The 23758-nt window shown below is 40.8% G+C and overlaps 1 protein-coding gene and 1 pseudogene across 1 annotated transcript; one reads left to right on the forward strand and one right to left on the reverse strand.

Annotated features, from left to right (window-relative positions):
• Nucleotides 1-8461: 8461 nt before the first annotated feature.
• On the forward strand, nucleotides 8462-9377 carry LOC121458055 (annotated as a pseudogene).
• A 6907-nt stretch (nucleotides 9378-16284) lies between these two features.
• Nucleotides 16285-17235, reverse strand: LOC121457303 (olfactory receptor 52L1-like). Its single transcript, XM_041665940.1, has one exon. It carries the CDS (start codon nucleotides 17233-17235, stop codon nucleotides 16285-16287), a length of 951 nt encoding a protein of 316 aa, XP_041521874.1.
• Between the last annotated feature and the right edge of the window lie 6523 nt (nucleotides 17236-23758).

The following is a 23758-nucleotide window of genomic DNA, read 5'->3' on the forward strand; positions in this document are numbered from 1 at the left end:
TGGCTATTACAAATAATGCTGCTATGAACATAGTTGAGCATATACTTTTGTTGTATGATAGGGCATCTCTTGGGTATATTCCCAAGAGTGGTATTGCTGGGTCCAGGGGTAGGTTGATCCCGAATTTCCTGAGAAACCGCCACACTGCTTTCCAAAGTGGTTGCACAAGTTTGCATTCCCACCAGCAATGGATGAGTGTACCCCTTTCTCCACAACCTCTCCAGCAAAGGCTATCCTTGGTGTTTTTGATTTTAGCATTTTGACAGGTGTAAGATTGTATCTTAAAGTTGTCTTGATTTGCATTTCCCTGATCGCTAAGGAAGCTGAGCATGACCTTAAGTGTCTTTTGGCCATTTGGACTTCTTCTGTTGAGAATTCTCTGTTTAGCTCAGTGCCCCATTTTATAATTGGGTTGATTCGTCTTTTACGGTCTAGTTTCTTGAGTTCTTTATATATTTTGGAGATCAGACCTTTGTCTGTTGCGGGGTTGGTGAAGATCTTCTCCCAGTCAGTGGGTCCAAATCAGGAGCAGAAGGAGAACACACACACACAAGGAACACCCACACACTGAGACAATGGAGATGTTCTATGGGGAACTCACCAAGGCCAGCTGGCCTGGGTCTGAAAAAGCATGGGATAAAACCAGACTCGCTGAACATAGCAGACAATGAGGACTACTGAGAACTCAAGAACAATGGCAATGGGTTTTTGATCCTACTGCACGTACTGGCTTTGTGGGAGCCTAGGCAGTTTGGATGCTCACCTTACTCGACCTGGATGGAGGTGGGTAGTCCTTGGACTTCCCACAGGGCAGGGAACCCTGATTGCTCTTTGGGCTGATGAGGGAGGGGCACTTGTTTGGGGGAGGGGGAGGGAAATGGGAGGCAGTGGCGGGGAAGAGACAGAAATCTTTAATAAATAAATAAATAAAATAAAAAATAAAGTTGTTGAGGATACATGTTTTCCAAGGTTCTTGTGAAAATTTATTTTTTAACTGCATTTACGTGTGTGTGTGTGTGTGTGTGTGTGTGTGTGTATGTATGTGTGACAGGTATCTGGAGCTGTGGTTGCAGCTGGTTGTGGGTCTCTGGGAACTGAACTCTCGTCTTCTGGAAGAAGAGGAAACGCTCTCAACCTCTGAGTTATCTTCCCAGCTTCCACATTTTGCCAGCTAATGGAAAATCTATGAAAGGCCATTTGTTGCTGTAGGCTGGCTGGGACCTCAAGTTTCGGATGTCGTCGTTGTATAGCTACGATAGCTAAGCAATATTAGCATTATTGTCAGGAAGGAGACTCTATATTATTGATAATGCAACAGTGCCTCCATGTGGCCATGAGCTGGAATATCAGTACAGAGATCAATTCCAGTTGATCTTGAATGAGGGCTGACAACTCAGTTCTCAGAAACTGAGAGGGATTTCTAAAACTTGATGGGTGGACCAGCAGCTTTGTGAAGATTCTGTACTTCCTGTTTGTAGAGCATATAGGAATTTTAATGGTTAATTTAATAAATAAAAGACACTAAAATTTCTTTTCTCTGGTGGCATTTAAAGTCACTGTCAAGCCAATGACATAAGTCAAGTGTTCATCAGGACAGTATATATCCTTGGCATTTCACAATCTATAACTTTATCAGTTTATGACTTGTGATTATATTTAATATATAAATTGAATATATAATAAATCTATTTATTTATTTATTGAAGTTGGGTTTTGCTATGAAGCCTGGAACTCACGGAGGCTCATATTGGTCTCAAAATTGATATTCTCATGTCTCATCCTCCCACGTTCTAGACCCAGAGATCTGTGCCAGCACATGTAGCTATAATAACATTCATTTAGTTCTTCATATATGGCTAAGTATTGGTTATTGATTTTTTAGAACAAGGTTAGTAGAGGCCCACCCACCACCTCCCAGCTCGGGTGGATGGGTGCCACCATGATGAATAAATATATGGGGTGGAGAGAGGGGAGAGAAAGAGAAGAAGGCCATGCCTGGGTTTATGGTCCTACTGCAGCTGGAGTCTGAGTTGATGTCCTGATGTCCGAGGGCCATGATGAGCTGGCCCCACCCCATGCTGGCTGCCACAAAAGGCTATCTATGCCTTTCCTAGGTATCTTGGAAAAGCTGGTCCCTGTGGTGTACAGATGCCAGAGAACTTTTCCTGCCCCTCTCTGAGGTTGTGTGGGAGAGATGGCCCCTTATGAACATAGATACAAAAAGCACTCAATCAAATACTTGCAAACTGAATCCAAGAACATATCAAAAAGATCAGCTGTTATGGTCAGTAGGCTTCATCCCAGAGATGTAGGAATGATTCAATATATGAAAATCAATGAATGTAATCCAATACATAAACAAATTGAAAGATGGGAAACATGTGATCATCTCATTAGATTCAGAAAAGGCCTTTGAAAAAATCCAACACCTTTCATGATAAAAGTCTCAGAGAGATTAGGGATACAAGGGACATAATCTCAACATAATAAAGGCTATTTATAGCAAGCTTATAGCCAATATCAAATTAAATGGAAAGAAACTCAAATAATTCCACTAAAATCAGGAACAAGACTCTTTCCATATCTATTCAATATAGTACTAGAAGTCTTAGCCAGAGCAATAAGACACCTGGAGGAGATCAAGGGGGGTACAACCTGGAAAGGAACAAGTCAAAGTATCATTATTTGAAGATGATATAGTATACATAAGTGACCCTAAAAATTCCACTGAGGAACTCTTACAACTGATAAACACTTTTATCAGCGAAGTAGCTGGATACAAAATTAACTCATAAAATTCAATAGCTTCCTCTATACAAATAACAAATGGGATGAAAAAGAAATTGTGGAACTGAAACCTTTCACAGTAGCCTCAATAATATAAAATATCTTGGGGGTAACTCTAACCAAGCAAGTGAAAGACTTGCAACATAAAAACCTCAAGTCAGCAAAGCATGGAACATCAAGTTGTGACAGAACCAAGCTCCTCCCCCTGCATTGAGGCTGGGTGAGGCAACTCAGCATGGGGAAAAGCCAGCCCAAGTGCTGGGGAAAGGTCCTGATCCAACCGTTAGGGGCCCCACAAACAGACCTAGCATTACAAATGAAACACATTAACAGAGGACCTAGGTTGGTCCCATGCAAGCTTCCTAGCTGTCGATCCAGAGTCTGTGAAATCCCATGAGCTTAGGTCAGCTGTCTCTGTGGGTTACACCTTGTGATCTTCCCTCCTAGTACAATCCCTCCTCCCTCTTTTCAACAGAACTTCTGGAGCTCAGCACAGTGCTTGACTGTGGATCTCTTCCATTAGTTACTGAATCCATCTTCTTCCATTAGTTATTGAATGAAGGCTCTCTGATGACAGTTAGGGTAGTCATTAATCTGATTACAGGAGAGGAGGAAGGGAAACTATAGTCGGAATGTAAAATGAATCAAACATTTAATTAACAAAACCCTTCAAGTCATTGAAGAAGACATCAGAAAAATGGAAAGATTTCCCATGATCATGGGTTAGTAGAATTAACATAGTAAAAATGTCCATTCTATCAAAAACAATCTACAGAGTCAATGAAATCTCCATCGAAATTCCAACACGTTTTTTTCACAGATTCTGAAAGAACAATTCTTAGCTGCGTATGGAAAAAAAAAAAAGAACAGGATAGCTAAATCCTGAGCAAGAAAAGAACTGCTCAAGGTATCAACGTCCCTGATTTCAAGTTGTACTGCAAAGCTATAGTAATAAAAACAGCACAGTAATGGCATAAAATAGACACATTGATCAGTCGAATAAAATTGAGGAGTTCAACATAAATCCACATTTATATGGATACCTGATTTTTAATAAGAAGACAGAAATATACACTGGGAAAGAGATTTCAACAAAGGGTGCTGGTAAAACTGGATGTCTGCATGTAGAAGAATGCAAATCTATCACATACTTATCAACCTGAACAAAACTCACCTCCAAATTAATCAAAGACCTCAGCAAAAAGCCAGGTGCACTGAACCTGACAGAAGAAAAAGTGGAAAATAGCCTTGAATGTATTGGCTCAGAAGAAGATTTTTCTCAACAGAACATTGTTAGTACAAATACTAAGATCAACAATTAATAAATGAAAACTTGAAACTAAAAGCCTTCTGTATAGCAAAGGAGCTGTCATTTGGACAAAGCATCTGCCTACAGATTGATTTTTTTTTTTACCAATTCTATATTCAATAGAGGGTTAATATCCAAAATATATAAAGAACTCAAGAAACTTGATATTAAAAACCAAATAAATCCAGTTAAAATAGGGTACAGATCTAAACAGAGATTTCTCAATGGATGAGAAACACTCAAAGAAATATTTCATGAATAGACATCAGGGAAATGAAAATCAAAACAACCTTGAGACTTCATCTCATATCTGTTGGAATAGCTAAGATCAATAACACAAGTGACAGCTCATGCAGACAAGAATATGGAGCAAGGGAAATACCTATCCATTGCTGGTGGGAGTGCAAACTTGTACAGTCACTATGGAAATCAGTATGGTTGTTCCTCAGAAAAATGGAAAATGATTTACCTCAATATCCAACTATACAACTCTAAGGCATATACCTATAGGACGCTTCATACTACCACAGTGACTCTTGTTCAGTTGTTTTCATTTATTCATGCTCCATTCATCATAGCCAGGAACTGGTAACAACCTAGCTGTCCCTCAACAGAAGAATGATTTAAAAAATGCAGTACTTTTGCACAGTGGACAATTACTCAGCTGTTAAAAATGACAGCATGAACATTTTAAGCAATTATATGGAACTAGAAAAGGCTCATCCTGAATGAGGTAACCTAGAACTAGAAAGAAAAATATGTTATGTATTTGCTTATGTGTTGATATTAGTCATTAAATAAATGATAATTGTCTTAGTTACGGTTTCTATTGCTGCAAAGAGACACCATGACTATGGCAACTCTTATGGAAGAAAAAATTCATCGGGGTAGTTTCAGAGATTTAGCCTATTATCAGATGTAGGGGAAGCCTAGCCAATCACCCTGCTTGAAGGGCGGGATCCCCTGAGGCTATTATTTACTCATAAATATTGCGGGTGTGCTCCCCACCTTCCCTTCTGTTTCCTGCTCTTCGTTGGAACCTTGGTTTTGTAAGTTTTTCCCTTCTTCCCCTTAATAAAGCTGATATTAAAGTTATCCCAATTAATCCTATTTGCTGGTCTATTATGCTGCATCAATCATCATGGTGGGGCATGGAGGCATGCAAGCAAACATGGTGGCGAAGGAGCTGAGTGTGATATCTCTATCCTCAGGCAACAGGAAGTGAACTCTCTCACTGGGTGTAGCTTGAGCATAGGAGCCCTCAAAGCCCATTCCCACAGTGATGCACTTCCTCCAACAAGGTCATACCTACTTCAATGTCACATCTTCTAATAGTGCCACTTCATATAGGGGCCATTTGCTTTCAAACTACCACAATAATCAAGCTACAATCTGTAGATACAGAGAGATTAGGTATAGAAGCAGGGACTAGTGGGCAGGGCACATGGATCTCCCTTCAAGGGGTAAATAAAATAGATTTTTATAGGTGTACTGAAGGGGTGGAGTAGGGACAGGAATGGGTAGGATTAGATGGGAAGGATAAAAGATGGGTTTGAGGGAGAGAAAGCAAGGACAGACAGCTAGAACTGTGGTACATTTGAGGTGCAGTAAGGAAATCTAGTGCAATGGAAACATCCTAAAATATACAAAGGCAATCCTAAAAGAGTCTTCAAATATTGAGAGACATGGAGTACCAACTGCACATCTCTTGCCACCAAACAAAACTTACCGAATCAGGACTGGGTTACATCTAATTGAGTTGTTGGCCAAAGAGGTCTCATGGAAATTCCCAAACAACCCAGGCTGTTGCCAAAACAATAGTTATTGTCCCCCAACTGACACCAAAGCCTCATTGCTGAGGACAGCACCAACACAACTCATTGAACACTGAGAGGTCGAGTTGATGCCTATACAGAACCTTTACGCCATGTTCTAGTGTTGGTATGGGAAGGCACTCTGTATGCTATGAAAAGGGAAGCACAAACACAAACCCATCAGCAAATCCTTTGATTTACCATTTGTCCTGTCTGCACAACATGTTAGGGCAATGGTGACACAAAGCTTGTGGGTATATCAACCAACCAACGTCTCATTTGACTTAAAGACATTCCAGGAAGTGAACCCATACCTGACACTGCTTGGGTGAGCGAGAACCAGAGACTGGATAGTCCAGAGATGTAGGTTAAACCAAATGCTACCGGCCTTAAAAGTAAGAAAACAGTGCCGGAAAAAATGACTCAATGATATTCAACTATACTTCTAGATCAGTGACCTATCCCATCACCACCAGAGAAACTTCTTCCTACAGCAGTTGGTAACAAACACAGAAACCCACACACAGGCATTATGCAGAGAGAAAGAGAAGAGAGAGTAAGATAGATAGACCTTGCAAGAACACATAACTCTAAAGGAGATGTCTCTAACAAATCCTTCTCCTCAGAGCTCAGGGAATCCTGTGGAACAGGAGCTCAGGGAATCCTGTGGAACAGGAGGTGAAAGAGTGTAAGAGCCGGAGGGGATGGAGGACACCAGGAGAACAAGGCCTTATAGATCCATTGAACAATGCTCATATGAACTCACAGAGACTGAAGCAGCAAACATGGGGCCTGCATGGATCTGCACCAGGTCTTCCACATATATACTATAGCTTCTAGTTTAGTGTTTTCATGGGACTCCTGAGTGTGTGAGTGGGTGGAAGGGAAAACCCTTAGAAAGCATGGGAATGCTTCCCATCCATCTTATCTCTTAGATTCACACTGAGAGTCATTTTAATGCTTGCATATACTTGTCATTCCTAAGATATTTAATATAACCTGTATTTTGAAAGCCTGGGATATTCAAAATGAAAGTCTTCAGGTCAAACAATTTTTCCCATTGTCTTCCCTGGCATCCAGACTGATGACTTCTCATACACACCACTACCACTGAGCCTGTGGGTCTAATGGGCAAGCATGCAGGATCAGTGATTCCAGTCACACTGGACACATGGCACTGGGCCTTCTCTTTATCTTGCCTCTAGTCCCTGGCTCCTTCTTCTTTGGCTATTCTCATTACCATTACCCTTCTTAGAGTTTGACAAATTGGTTTTTATGTAGGGAAACAAAAATGGTGGTCAACAAAAGAAAAAAAAAACCTTTCAAAGTCCAGGTTTTCAATGACACTGAATAATAGAAACATTCTTATGGAAAAAGTATAAATAAATTGAATTTATGTTTTAACTACATCGTAGTATAGATCAGAGACAGCTATGGTGAGAACAAAGATACATAATAACATCACTGCAGACTAAGAGGAGCAAAGGTAGGCAGTTTATAGATTTTCCAGACCATGTGTTAACCTCAGAGGGCAGGAGTGTGAGAATAATCTGTTTCCTCATTTAATTTTTTCCAACATAATAAGAAAAGCATTTTCATTTTAAAACTTCACTTTTCTCATTTTCAGGCATATTATAATTTAAATGGTTGCTAGAGAACTTTCTGGATACTTTGCAAATTTCTTAGGATTTTGCTTTTCTATGGGATTTTTCTGTGTGAAAATGTTGGTATCTTTGCATCTGCATGTGTTTCTTATGCTTTTTAATTGGCTTTCTCCCCCTGTTCGCTGATTTTGTCTTATTCTGTTTTTTTTTGGTTGTTATTTTACTTGCTGCTTGTTTTCTAACAAGAGATAGAAATAGCAAAAGAAAGGGTGTGGACAGGAATGTGGGTGACGATCTGGGAGGAGCTGAGGGATGTGAAACCACGATCAGGATATATTATATGAAAAATATATTTTCAATAAAAAAGATAAAAAATTTCTCTGCCCATAACATGCTAACTTTTTAACTTTAAAACTCCTTTCCCTTACCCCCATTTCTCACTGAAATTTCATTATTTCTGACATACAAACTATAACAGAAAATCATCTTTGGTGCTGCGATGGCACTGAGCACATTGTTTCCTCTTTTTCAGCTCGTCCCAACATTGCCTTTGTCAAGGGCATTGGTCAATAGGGATGGCAAGAATAATAAATGCTTAAATCCTTTTCTTTTTAAAAAAAATATTTTTTAAAATGCATGCACATGTGTGTATGTGTGCACCGATGTGTGTGCTTGGTTGATATTGGATGCCATTCACTGACAGACATCTCCTGACCCTTCAGTATTTTTTAAAAGAAGGAAATGAATATAATGACTAGAAAGTATTCAACACAATGCTTTTTGGTGCATAATGGTGATGATGATGATGATTTCAAAACTTCACAGGGGCTGGTTCAAGCATGATGGAAGCTTGAGCGCTATTCTATCTAGAACATATACTTTCTATGTTCCCTTATTTCCTTTATTATATGAATCTCTTGATTTCTGGCTTGATTGGCAGATCTTCCATGGCATTATCCAGCAACAACTCTGAAACTTCTGTCTCTGAATTCCTCCTCATTTGCTTTCCTAACTACCAGACCTGTCCCTGCCCCTCAGCATCCTCTTCCTCCTGGCCATGAGGGCCAATATCACCCTTCTCATCACTATCAGGATGGAGGCCTCTCTGCATGAACCCATGTACTACCTGCTCAGCCTTCTCTCTCTGCTGGACATTGTGCTCTACCTCACTGTCATACCTAAAGTCTTGGCCATCTTCTGGTTTGACAACAAATCCATAAGCTTCTCTGCCTGCTTCCTCCAGATGTTTGTTATGAACAGTTTCCTGATGATGGAGTCCTGCACCTTCATGGTCATGGCCTATGACCGCTATGTGGCCATCTGCAAGCCTCTGCAATACCCATCCATCCTCACTGACCAGTTTGTGGTTAGGGCTGCCATTTTTGTTATTAGCCGGAATGTCTTTTTTTTTCTCCCTGTCCCCATCCTTTCCGCCAGACTAAAGTACTGTGCTCAGAACAGCATCAAGAACTGCATCTGTACCAATCTGTCTGTGTCCAAACTCTCTTGTGATGACATCACCTTCAATAAACTATACCAGCTTGTAGCAGATTGGACTCTGCTGGGCTCTGACCTCATCCTCATTGTTCTCTCCTACTCTTTTATATTCAGTGTTGTGCTCAGGATCAAAGCTGAGGGAGCTGTAGCACATGTAGTTCCCACTTCATCCTCATCCTCTTCTTCAGCACAGTCTTGCTGGTGCTGGTCATCACTAACATGGCCAGGGAGAGGATTGCCCCAGATGTCCCTATCCTGCTCAGCATCTTGCATCACCTCATCCCCCCAGCTCTGAACCCCATTGTTTATGGGGTAAGGACCAAAGAGATTAAACAGGGAATCCACAACTTGCTGAGGAGGTTGTAAGAAGTACTCAGTGCCTTTAGAACTGTTAATAAGTAATAGGGAATAGGAAATCATTTTTGTATTAGAAAGAAATTAACAATTTGAATTCTAAATAACTTTTGACTCTGATTTTACAAACATCTTAGGCAGCATGAAAAGCATTCACTTATAAACCCTTTTCTTTCATGCAGAGAGTCTGGTTATGTATATTATTGTGTTTTCTTTAAATTTTTTTGACTGTGAAGGAGCTAAGTTACACACACACACACACACACACACACACACAAAGTATTTTGTCTTCAAAATGTGGATCTAAGGATTTATTGCTTTGGAAAAGAGGTTCTTCTTTTGTTTCCACAGAGAATGAAAACCTGTGGAATCCTTCCAGACTAATGTGGTTTGATGGACCAAGACCCCCTGAAAGGTTGCCTTGAACACCCCTCAAAAATTACTTAGCCCAATAAACATCAAGAAGCAGTTTGGAGAGAACTACACACATATTACCAAATTTTGTCTATAAATATATGTTTACATTCAAAGGGGAGATTTTACAAATTTAAGGTCAATTTTGTTATATATGCATATTTCTGACCTTGATTAAGGTATTGTGTTTGTGTAGCTCATTTTAAAATGTAATGTATAATTAAGAAATATAGGTTAATAGATAATCATCTATAATAGTCAAGCTTCTAGTCAGGTTAATTAGGTTTTCTAGATATATAGAAATACATTTCAATTAGATAGGTGTTCTTCAAACCTTTCAAAGACCTACAGAATATGACATTTAAATGTTTTAAGAAGTTAGGACTTTTCATGACAGTGAGATACATCTGCTCCTGGCAGCACCAATTATTTCAAGAGGATGATGATCATCCAAGAGGCTACTCATGGAGTTTGTTAGCCATTTGGGCAAGAAACTGCTCTTGCCTGGACTGTTTGATAGTATGCTGTGTGAACTGAACATGTAAGACTCACAGAGAAATGGCTGCTGAAGTTGCCTAAAAGTGAGACTGTCTTTCAGGGTTCCTGCTTCATGAAAGAGTCTACAAGGCATTCTGCAGGATACAGAAGAAAGTGACTGACAAACTGCTAATATAGGCAGAGCTATCTTTAAAATCTCCTGCTTTGTGGAAAAATCTGCTGGATATTATGGGCCTGTAGGCTGAAGATGTATGTCCCAATGGTATAGAAGAACTTTGGGTGACTGTACAGGCAGAAAGATGTCTGTTATTTCTAGAGTTTTGGAAGTTGTTTACAATGCACTTTCTGTTTACTTAGGTAATATTATATCTTTCTGGAGTCTTTGATGGAGTTGAAGAATTTATAGTTATAGTTTTCCTTAGTTATGATAAAAGATAAAGTAGATATGAATATTGTAACTATATTCTTACTTGATACCTGTTTTGTTATATGTAATTTTACTATCTTAAAGTTAAAACCTTCCTTTTTATTTAAACAAAAAAGGGGAGGTGATGTGGGATTCTTCTCTGTATGCTGTGAATACCATTGGTTAATAGAGGAATTGGCTTGGCATATAGCAAAGTAGAACTTAGTTAGGCAGGGAAAGCTAAACTGAATGCTGAAAAAAGGAGGTGCAGTTAGAGAGAAGCCATGGAGCTGCCACTTGAGACAGACATGCTGAAACATTGCTGCTAGGCCACGACCTCATGGTGATTCACAAGTTAATGGAGATGGGTTAAATTAAGATGTAGTTAGCAAATAAGAAGCAAGAACTATGGGCCAAGCAGTGATTTAAATAATATAGCTTCTGTGTGATTATTTTGGGAGTCTGGGCATCTGGGAAATGAACAAGTAGCCTCCTTACAACAGCCTAGTGTCTTTGGAGGCCAGAAAAAGGATTAGATCCTGCACACAGAGTTAGAGATGGTTGTTAGGTCCCACATGGGTGTTAGGAGCTAAACATGTGTCCCATGAAAGAGCAGAAACCACCACTGAGCTATCTCTCCAGTCCCAGATTTGGAAATTTTCATACAGTTTCTAACACCAGCCTTGTCTCTTCATGACCCATCCTGGATACAACTGGGAAGATTTGTCTATCTGTCCTACTGCCTGTGACTCAGCCTTTGTCTTAAGCAGTGCTTGATAATGTGCACTCACAGTTTTTCTGCCAGAAAAACCCCAGAGTTTCTTTTCATAGTAAAATGTCTTAGACTATTTTGAAGTTTTCCCCTAATGACACCAATGGTTATGCCAAGTGGATGGATAAAAACTAATGCAGCCTCAACCCTACACAACAGACTATAGGCAACTGAGGAAATCTGGAAGAGGGAGAGGTGGTCTTTTTCAGGGAAGAACACATCAGTTGGTTGTCCAATGCCAAACTGTCAGCTCTGAAAACAGAATACAAGGGTTTATAGACTGGGCAGGTTATAATTAGCAATATATACACATATACATATATGCATGCAAAAACATTAATGAAAAATAGACTGTAAATTTGAAGGAGAGAATACAAAGGTATTTAGGAGTGTTTGGAGGGAAGAAAGGGAAGGGAGAAATGTTGTAATTATATTAGTCTTAAAAAGCAAAATGTGATTACTGCCTACTGTGTTGAATATGCTGATTTCTCTGAGTTGAGAATTGTTCAATACACATATAAAGTAAAACATCACATTGTTCTTTAATGCATACAAATATTGTGTGTCAATTGAAAATAAAATTGATTAATTGAAATAAGTGTAAATACTGGAGAAAGAGAATAAAATCTTGACTTTGTGAGAGTTTGATTTTATGTATATTTTGTGGAAACTGTATTTCAGATTTTGAATTATGATATTCTTTGGGTAAATATTAGCATGATACTTTCTTGTGATACTGGGAGGTGGCAGCACTAGACACAGCACTGGCCACCCGATGACTGGGCAAACAATGGATACTATATGGTTTTGAGTGTCCAGGGAGTGCTGCTCAGTAGGTTATGTAATAGCATATATAAGTTGTGTGTGTGGGAGCATGTACGTGTGTTTGTGTGTTTATGCCTGAGGTGAGGTGCACAGGTTTCTTTGCACCCGGAAAGTCAGAGGTCAGTGTTAGGTGTCTGCATCTCACTCTCTCTCTTTACCATAATTTTTTTTTCTGAGACAGGGTTTCTTTGTGGTTTTGGAGCCTGTCCTGGAACTAGCTCTTGTAGACCAGGCTGGTCTCAAACTCACAGAGATCTGCCTGCCTCTGCCTCCCAAGTGCTGGGATTAAAGGCGTGTGCCACCACCGCCCAGCTTTTACCATAATTTTTGAAATAGCACTTCTCACTGAATTTGGAGCTCACAATTTACTCAGGAGATCTTTTCTTTTTCTACTTCCCATGTAGATTAGATCCAAGTATGTCTCTCTTAGGGTCCTTTTTGTTATCTAGGTTCTCTGGAATTGTGATTTGTAGGCTGGTTTTTCTTTGTTTTGTGTCTAAAAACCACTTATTAGTGAGTACATATTATATTTGTCTTTCTGGATCTGGGTTACCTCATTCAATATGATATTTTCTAGTTCCATCCATTTGCCTGCAAATTTCAAGATATCATTTATTCTTTTCTGTTGTGTAGTACTCCATTGTGTAAATGTACCACATTTTTCTTATCCATTCTTTGGTTGAGGAGCATTTAGGTTGTTTCCATGTTCTGACTATGACAAACAATGCTGCTATGAGCCAGGTGGTATTGGCACACTCTTTTAATCCCAGCACTTGGGAGGCAGAGGCAGGCAGATCTCTCTGAATTTGAGGGCAGCCTGGTCTACAAGAGCTAGTTCCAGGACAGGCCCCAAAGCTACAGAAAAACCTTGTCTCAAAAAGCCAAAATAAATAAATAATAAATAAAAAATAAAAAGTAACCCCCAAAACAGCAAACAAACAAACAAACTAACAAGCAAACAAAAAACCCAATGCTGCTATGAACGTTAGTCGAGCACATGTCCTTGCGGTATAATCGAGCATCCTTTGGGCATATACACAAAAGTGGTGTTGGGTAGGTTGTTTTCTAATTTTCTGTGAAAGTGCCATACTGATAAACAAAGCAGCTGTACCAGTTTGCACTCCCACTGGTAATAGAGGAGTGTTCTCCTTACCCTACATTCTCTCTAGCGTAAGTTCTCATCAGTGCTTTGATCTTGGCCATTCTTACAGGTGTAAGTTGTAATCTCAGAGTTGTTTTGATTTTCATTTTTCTGATGGCTAAAGATGTTGAGCAATGCCTTAAGTGTCTTTCAGTCATTTTAGATTCCTCTGTTGAGAATTCTCTGTTTATGTCTGTACTCCATTTTTTTATTGGATTTTTTAAATCATCTTTTGATGACCAATTCTTTGAGTTCTTTGTATATTTTGGAGACCAGTCAATGTGGGGTTGGTGAAGATCTTTTCCCATTCTGTAGGCTGTCATTTTATCTTGATGACCATGTCCTTTGCTTTACAGAAGCTTCTCAACCCATGGGTTTTCTATGGGATCTGGGAATCTGAACTTGTATCTTTAGGCTTGGCATGTGTAGCTAGCTAACTGTCTTAGTCACTTTTCTATAGCTGTTAAGAGACACCATGATCAAGGCAACTTATAGAAGAAAGAGTTTATTCTGGCTTTAATTTTAGAGAGTGAGTCCAGCGCCATCATGGTGGGGACCATGGCAGCATGCAGTCATGAATGGCACTAGAGCAGAAGCTGATCATAAACAGGAGGCAGTCAGACAGATTTCTATACCTAAGTCTAATCTATTTCGATCTATATATCTATCAACATAGATATGCATAGACAGAATGCTAACTGTGAATGACTTGGGCTTTTGAAATATTTTGAAACTTTTAAGCCTACCCATAGTGACATCCATCCTCCAACAAGGCCAAATCCAATCCTTTCCAAACAGTTCTACCAACTAGAGACAGATATTCAAATATATAAGTCTATGGCGGCCTTCTCATTTGAACCACTACACAAACACTTCAACTACCATCTCCCTAGCTTCTATAGCTTACATTTTAACTTTTGAATGGCATTCAGTTTAAAATGAGTTCATTGTCATGCAACCCCTTTGGATGTCTGCCTGCCTTACATTTAAACAGATTTTTCTAAGAGCATAATTCATCTTAAAATAGTTGCATTCTTAAGACTAGAAATACTTGTTTTCAAATGTATTAGCTCTGTTTAGAATGCCCTATCTTCTTTTGATTTTCCTTAATTCTCTTTCCTTCCCCAGTGTCATTTCCATACCGCACTTTGTCCTCTGGGATTTCTCACCCAACCATGAAGAATAAGCGGTATCCTTCCAGTTTAGATACCTAAAATGGCCTTGCTCTGTGAGAGTGAGGAAGGAAGTGATTGAATGACACTCAGGGTGTGAACATTCCCTCCAGGTGCTTCTAGAGGCTGCTTTAATGGTGAACTGTCATAAACAGAAACTGCGTTACTGCCTCCAGGACAGTGGGTCTCAATCTGTGGGTCATGATCTCTTTGAGGGTCTAATGACCCTTTCACAGAGGTAACCCAAAGCCATTGAAAAACATATTTACTCTGCAATTCATAACACTAGCAAAATTACAGTTATGAAGTAGCAACAGAAACAATTTTATAATTGGGGGTCACTGTAACAAGAGGGACTGTATTAAAGGTTCACAGTATAAGGAAGATAACTGCTATAGGAGCTGCTGGTACTGTCTTAGAACCAAGAATATTTGAGGAAGAGATGGTGAAGTGAGTGGTTACCCAGGAGTCAAAAATAGACAGGAGGAGGAATCATTCAAGCAGGATTATATCAAGCCTGACATTCCAACCTTAGATCCCAGGTGCTTCTCAGAATCAGTAACATCTGCAATTTATTATGATGCTAAGAGTTTTTTAAAAATAAACTTATAATTTTAATTAAATATTTTATTAATTTTTAAATTAAAAATAATGTTTGTTTCAAATTAAGATATAATTATGTCATTTCCCCTTGTTTCCTCAAATTCATGTTCCATATTTAATTTTCTGATGTCTGCAGTTACTCCAGGATATATTTTCATGTCTGAAGATTTGTAGTTAGGAACTACAGAAGAGAGAGAACATGTGCTATTTGCTTTATTAAATTAATACTTATAAAACAGATGTGTTCAGTTCTGTCTTGCTATCTCATTATACTAAGCAAAAATGTGAACATTTTTTTTTTTTGGTTTTTTCGAGACAGGGTTTCTTTGTGGCTTTGGAGCCTGTCCTGGAACTAGCTCTGTAGACCAGGCTGGTCTCGAACTCACAGAGATCTGCCTGCCTCTGCCTCCTGAGTGCTGGGATTAAAGGCGTGCGCCACCACCGCCCGGCTAAATGTGAACATTTTAAAGCAGAAGACAACTGAAAGAAAGTCACTGTACAAAAACATAAATTTTACTTAAAATGTCTTGTTATTCCAAAGATAAGATACGTACAGTACCCACTTCACTTTCATGTTCTTTAAACAAATAAAGGCATTGATGTTACAGAAGTGGTGGTATTTCACATTGTGACATTTTAGCTGCTTTAAGGGGCTGTTTGTCACATAGGAGTTATTAATCTTTTTTTTTATTGCATTAACTGAGAGGTCTTGAAGATACTCTGAACAGTATCTTGCCAGGCTGAGACTCACCTTTCTCATTCCAAAGAGTGTTGCATGTTCAGTTATTGGATGAATATGGCATGCCCAGAAATTCCATGTGCTTTTCCTATTTCCCAATCCCTCCTTCAAGAGTGAAGAACTTTGGGGATTGGAAAGAATAATAAGATGAAAGGGGAATATATATGAACACAGCTATCCAGATACATCTCAATATGTTGAGCCACATGTCTGTGGGTACTCTTTGTACAGACAACTAGAAGCACGAGTATTCACTGCAAAATGGCTTCTGTCCATACACTCCATGCCGGCCATGAGCTCTTGGCTGAGTCCTTGACAGGAGCCTCTGTAGCCAGTGATTAGGACTTGCTCAGCTTGATGCTTTTATGTAGAACACCCTGAGCACTTGCTGGCGGATCTGTCGAGTCTTCACCCCATAAACAATAGGGTTGAGGGCAGGGGGCACTAGGAGGTAGAGCGTAGCCAGCAGAACATGGACGTGATGGGGAACATGGTGCCCAAAGCGGTGAGTGAGGAAAGAAAACATTCCAGGTACATAGAAAATGAGAATGACACAAACATGAGACCCACATGTGCTGAAGGCCTTGAGTCTGGCTTCACCCCCTGGGACCTTCAGCACTGCCTGGAGGATGAGGGCATAGGAAATGCCAATGGCCAGGACATCTAGCCCGACCACCAACAGTGCCACTGACAGCCCATAGGCTCGATTCACTGTGGTTTCAGAACAGGCAAGTTTTACCACAGCCATATGCTCACAATAGGTGTGGCTTATAATAGTGGCTCTGCAGAAGACAAGGTTCTGCAATAGGATGGGAAAGGGGGTGAGGAGGACCAGTTCTCGGACTAGCACCACCATCCCAATGCGCCCTATAATCCCTGGATGCAGTATGGTGGAATGGCGCAGAGGGTGACAGATGGCAACATAGTGGTCCAGAGCCATGGCCACAAGTATGCCTGACTCCATGGAGGAGAAGGCATGGATGAAGAACATCTGAGTCAGGCAGACGATGTACCCAATCTCATGAGCAAGATCCAAGAGCACTGTGAGGGTTTTGGGTGCAGTGGAGGAGGCCAGGACCAGATCAATAGCAGCAAGCATGGCCAGGAAGAGGTACATGGGTTGATGCAAGGATGAGTCAGTCCAGATGATGAAGATAATAGTCACATTGCCCACTAGAGCAAGGAAGTAAAGGACACCCAGGGGCAATGCTATCCAGTGCTGACTTTCCTCCAAGCCTGGAATACCTACTAGGAAGAAAGAGGGCTGGGGTTGCCTCCAGCTGGAATTGCTAAGGGCCATGATCAGCAGTGCAGAGGAAGATGAACAAAAGACACTCAAGTCATGACTTCTCTGTTCTTCATATGCTAAGATACTGTGCAGATTTGGCTATCGTTCATGAGAATGAGGTGGCTTAAGCTGCAGCAAGAGGGAATAAACTTAGGTTCAAGGAAGAAAACCTTCCCTGTATACAAACGTTTTGCAGATGAGCCTTCCACACATCTGAACTAGATTGAGTCCAGCTGTAGTGTGAGATAAGAGCAAACACTGCACACAGCTGCCTTGAGAGAGATGCTAACTCTGTCATTCAGTGACTTATATTTGAAACTGTCTACCTGAAAGCATTGTCTTTTCTCACTGTGTAGGTAGTACTGAAGGCTGTCCTCTGTCTCTTTGCCACTCAACTCCTGCAGCCTCCAGATGCAGTACTCAGTAGCTGTTCCTGATGTAGACTGTATCTCACAGTGTTCTCACCTCTTTTCAGGTTGGCTCCAGGTTTCAGGATCTCCCTTCTTCATCTCCCTTCTGTTGACTAATCCACTGCCTGGTTTTAGCTAGTTAATGTACTTCAGTTCATTCCAAGCACATTTTTGTGCTTCCCTAAGCCCATACACTCAATGTTCAAAGCTGGGTGGCTTACTCAATCTTTCCAGATACCCTCTATGCACTTTATGTCAGTATTTTTGTGACAAAGTCCCTATATATGTATGCAGTTTGAAACTCGTTTCGTTTATCCTACAGCTGATGACGTTGTCCCTTCTACAGTCCTCATTTACTGTACCTTCACCATCTGACATCACCCTTCATCTCAGTTCCCACTCTCACTGCCTGCGTTCACATTTCGGGTCTCTCTTACCTGAATTTTCCAATGAGATATTTATTTTTGTTATGTATCAACTTTCAATGTTGAAGTCACAGGATCTTCCTAAAATTCAACTATTACCAGGTGCCTCCTTGTACGTAAAACATTTTGGTGAATGTCATGCATGGGATAATTATAGCCAGGCATGCCAGGCTTTGAGATTTTGTTGAGTTGTTTCCCTAGCAGTTGTGTATTTCCAGTTACACATATGTTTTGCTGTTAACATTACAATATTATTGTAACTGTGCAATCACACAGGCTTATGACACTACTGTAATTGTGCAACCACACAGGCTTATGACACTATTGTAATTGTGCAACCACACAGGCTCACAACACTGTTGTGATTTTATAATCACACCACCTTACTTTACATGGGACTTGCGCTTCTGCCACCTCCCTCCCTTATCTGAACTGATTCCTCTCATGCACAGAAATACAGAGCCCAGTGACCTCTCCTTTACAAGAACTCACAGTGCTTTCCCAACCCTGAGAAATCATATCTTATGATTCTCCTTTACTTATCTATACCATTTTGATTTATTGTCATTAGAAAAACTCTTCAAGTGTTTTACAATCTTGGAATCAGATCTTATTAAACTTCATAAATTAAGCTTGTCTATTACCCTTTACAACAAATAAATTCAAGTTACAAAAAATTCTAACCTACATCTATTTTGTATTATGGTAATAAAATATTATCATGCTTCTTAAAATTTCTAAACCTTGATTTTTCATATAATTGTAAAATAAACAATGTCATTCATGTGAGTTGCTATTAATACCCACCAAATTATACATTTAAAAATTATATGCATGTTATTTCATGAGTTATGGTATCATTATTAACATTATTAATAAGAGATGATTAAGAATAAAATCTCAACTACCTTTCCAGTTTCCAGGCAGTCAAGGCTCCCCTGTGGCTCAAACTTTTCATTATTCTGGTCTCTTGATCTTATGAGAATTCATTGCTATTGCCTCTGTTTATGCTAACAGTAGGCACAGAAAAGTCACCAGTTTTACCTGGTCCATGTGACTCACACATCCAAGATTGCAACAAAGAGTTGGGATGATAATGTTTGTGACTTTCTATCTGTATCATAGAGACAGATGCACTATGAAATAGTATTAATCTATACAGAGGCTCAGACACATATGTATAGAGTAAGGCACAACTCAGTTATTAGAGATGGCATATTGATGTGGGAGTAATTTCTTATTAATAAAGAAACTGCCTAGACCCATTTGATAGGCCAACCCTTAGGTAGGCGGAGTAAACAGAACGGAATGCTGGGAGAAAGAAGCTGAGTCAGGGAGTCGCCATGATTCTCCCACTCCAGACAGTCGCAGGTTAAGATCATTCCTGGTAAGCCAGCTCGTGGGCTACACAGATTAATAGAAATGGGTTAGATCAATATGTAAAAGCTAGCCGGGTGGCGGGACACAGCCCGCTGCTCCGTATTTCAACAGCATATCAATAGATCACTCTGAGTACCTTCTTCATAAAGCAATAATGACTGCAATAGGGCCCTGAGACTCTCACTGTAACAACTCCAAACGCCAGCGCCTAACAGCACACATCTCCCAGCTTCTGCTTTCCTTCCCGCCTGAACTTAAGTGAACAGTGATAGTTATGTTGAGAGCTCCATGGTAAATTTACCCATGTACAAAAATTCACTCATCAGTGCTTAGTATTCCACAAAAGGAGAAGATTAATTGACTTTCCTAGCTATCCTATTCTGATGCAAGCCTCAGACTGTTTCTTCTGCTTTTAAGCTGAGAAGAAAAGTAGCACTCTGCATTTGGGAAGCGTGTCCACAGATTTATAGGAGCAATACCAGGGTAACTGAGGGGTGATGGTGCTGTTCCTCAGCCCCAGCTGCCTCTTTGTGTTTTGTGACTTGTGTGTTCAGAGGAAAAGTCTGGAGCTGCTCGTGTAAGTAAGTGGTCCTCTGTGACCCTTACTGAAAAGAAGAAAAACCTTTGTCTCCAGGCATACGAACAGAAAGATGCATTTACCTCTCTGAGCAGGAAGTGGAAGACAGTTAGGAAAGGACCAGGGCTGTGCTTCCCTTACGCCCGTGCAGATCCAGCCCAAGCCATCTGTCATCTGTCCAGTCATGCTTGAGGGCTGTAGGGCAGTCTGACATGTCTCTCGTTGTCATCAGCTATATTTCTCTCACGGCTGTGTCCCTGCACTGGTTACATTGCTCCATAAGATCATCCAATCCCTGAACAGTGGAGATGATGTCTTATGGGAGACTTCCCAGGGCAAGATGCAGCACACCTGGCATTCAATTGGTCCTGCGTATGACTGGCTAAGGAAACACACACTCAAATGTTTAAAATATATAACAAGTGAGCAAGTACACAAAGGTCTTAAAGGACCTGAAATTGTGGGAACTTGTTGAAGCACAGGCCGGACTTCACGGCTAACAGCTTAAGTAGGAGTGTCCGCTGAAAGGAGACCATTGAGCCTTGACATTCCCCACCCCACAAGACACTGGGTGCTTCATAAGAATGTGGGCTCTGCTGAATCTCAGCTGTAAGAGACAAGGACAGAGTTCTAGATGTGTATAGAAAATAAGAGTGAGCCGGGCGGTGGTGGCGCATGCCTTTAATCCCAGCACTCGGGAGGCAGAGGCAGGCAGATCTCTGTGAGTTCGAGACCAGCCTGGTCTACAAGAGCTAGTTCCAGGACAGGCTCCAAAACCACAGAGAAACCCTGTCTCGAAAAAAAAAAAAACAAAACAAAAAAAAAGAAAATAAGAGTGACTAGCAGTCACTTCTTCAACTGTCTGTAGTGAGCAGGAAGTCTACTGTATGGGCTATGACATGACTCTTTCTCCTTAATCTCCCTCACAGTGACCTGGACTCCATGAGAGTAGGGGAAAGAGAAAGACAAGAACACAGCAGAGGTATAGAAACAGGGGGTGGATGATAATGCCCTGCTGTAAGAGGAAGACAGCCGAGCCGAGCACTCAGAGGCACGGCTCCAGCTCACATCTGAGAGCTGCTGTGACAGCCAGGACACTGTCTTCCTTGTCACTGTGCTGTTCTCTAGATGTGTCTGCTGAAGCTGTGTCAGCTGAGGGAGACCCGGCAACAGAGAACATGGAAAAGGGGAAAGTTGCCAGACTCAGGAAGGTTCTCTAAGCCTTCTTCCTCAGGTCACCCCCAGAGCTCCCACCTCCTCAGCCCCAGAGCTTCCAGGCACCTGTGCAGTCTCCATGCTGACACTCTGCTCTAGCTTCGGAGACACAATGAGGGAGACTTTGTACTCAGAAGGGCTACATAGCAGTTTCTGAATGTTGAAAAGAAAATTAAACACATCACTCAAGGCCCGCGCAGCTAATGCTTCCAAAGTTGTCAACATAATTAGTAGCTCTGGAAGGACTCAGAGAAACGGCCCCACATCCTCTTGTGCTAGTGTGCTCTGAGGATGAGAAAATGAAGTCACATGAAATGGCTGTGAGTCTCTAGCTGCCCGTGAGAATGAAGTGGTCAGCAGGTGTCTGTGCACTAACAGTTAACTTGTACCAATGTGTCCTCTGTGATCTCTGTGCTTAGCACCCTTGGACAGTGCCAAGGCCAAGCCTGGGAAGAGCAAACATTCTGACTCAGGAGAAACAAATCCAAAACAACTAAGGGGCCCTGGGCTGGAGAGAAAGCTCGGTCCGTTCATCACCTGCAGTGCAGTCACTGTGATCGTGATGCTCCATCTCACTGGCCAGCCTGAGTCACTGAGCTCAGGGTCATTGAGAAACCTGTTTTCAAAAATCAAGAGGGAGAGAGAGGCCAAGACACCTGCCATCTTTCTCTGGCATCCATGTACACAGGTGCTCAAACCCATAAAACCTTGTACGTACACCACACATACACACAGACATGTATACACACACATACACTACCAAGATTTGTTAAACCAGTCTATTTGTAGAGTTGCAGCCCCATTAAACAAGCTGAGAAAGAATTTGCCACAGCGATGTGGAAAAAAAACCACTTGTCAGTAGGCTTCCCTCACTGTCCTTCCCACTTCTTGAGCATCCTGCCCTCTCATGTCCTCCTCCTCCCTCTCCTTCTCTCTTCCACCTCTCCTCCCACCCTCCCTTCTCCCATATTTCTAATTTTCTCAGAAGATCTTGTCTGTTCGCCTTCCCAGGGGGATTCCTATATCTCCCTTAGGGGTCTCCTTGATACCTAGCTTCTCTGGGATGGTGGACTACAGGCTGGCTATCCTTTTCTTTATATCTAATATCCACTTATGAGTGAGTACATACCATATTTGTTTATCTGGGTGTGGATGGCTATATTCAGGAAGGTTTTTTATTGATCCATCCATTTGTATGCAAATTTTAAGATGTCATTTTTTTTTACTACTGTGTAGTATTCCATTGTGTAAATGTACCACATTTTCTCTATCCATTCTTTAGTTGAGGTTGTTTCCAGGTTCTGGCTATTATGAATAATGCTGCTATGAACATGGTAGAACAAATGTCCTTGTGATTTGACTGAACATCCTTTGGTATATGCCCAAGAGTGGTGGTGTTGGTTCCTGAGGTAGATTGATTCCCAGTTTTCTGACAAACTGCCACACTGATTTCCAGAGTGGTTGTACAAGTCTGCACTCCCACCAGCATTGGAAGAGTGCTCCCATTACTCCACATCCTCTCCAGCATAATCTGTCATTGGTGTTTTGATCTTAGCCATTATGACAGATATATGATGGTATCTCAGAGTCATTTTGATTTGCATTTCCCTGTTGGATAAGGATGTTGAGCAATTCCTTAAGTGTCTTTTGGCCATTTGCAATTCCTCTGTTGAGAATTCTCTGTTTGGATCTGTACCCCATCTTTAGATTGGATTATTTAGTAATTTAATGTCTAGTTTCTTGAGTATATTTATGTACTTTATATATTTTAGAGATCAATTCTCTGTCTGATATGGGATTAGTAAAGATCTTTTCCCATTCAGTAGGTTGCCCTTTTAAAGTCTTATTGACCATGCCCTTTGCTTTACAGAAGCTTCTCAGTTTCAGGAGGTCCCATTTATTAATTGTTGCTCTCAGAGTCTGTGCTACTGGGGTTATGTTTAGTATGTGGTCTCCTGTGCTCATGCGTTCAATGCTACTTCTCACTTTCTCTTCAATGAGGTTCAGTGTGGCTGGATTTATGATCCATTTGGACTTGAGTTTTGTGCATGGGGTTAGATATGGATCTGTTTGCATTATTCTACATGTTGACATCCAGTTATGCCAGCACCATTTGTTGAAGATGTTTTTTCTTTTCTTTGTGTAATTTTAGCTTCCTTGTCAAAATCAGGTGTTTATAGGTGCATGGATTTATATCAATTCTGTTGCAAACTGCTGTTCTGGCCTGTCACCTGAGTACCCTGTCCCTTTAAGAGACAAGCCCCACTCACTCTCACTCTCCCCCTTCTATGAAGCAAGCAGATCTCCTGCCTCCTCCTCAGCCTGCTCTCCCTCTGTCCTCCTTTCTTCTAAAGAGGTAGCTACTACCTCCCCCTTTCTACCCCTCTTTCTATCCTCTCTCTTTCCTCTTTCTTTGTCCCTCTCCTCTCCTCCCCCCATAACCTCTTATTCTTATACCATTCCCAATATTCACTAAATAAACTCCATACCCAAGCTCTCTCTGCATAGTGTTATCTGTCATTCTCCTG

Source organism: Microtus oregoni, unplaced genomic scaffold (genome assembly GCF_018167655.1).
Source record: "Microtus oregoni isolate MIOR12 unplaced genomic scaffold, Mior012 000016F_ref0000370, whole genome shotgun sequence".
Taxonomy (NCBI): Eukaryota; Metazoa; Chordata; class Mammalia; order Rodentia; family Cricetidae; genus Microtus; species Microtus oregoni.

Coding starts and splice junctions, on each gene's coding strand:
- LOC121457303 (XM_041665940.1), bottom strand. CDS start 17,235: ATGGCCCTTAGCAATTCCAGCTGGAGGCAACCCCAGCCCTCTTTCTTC.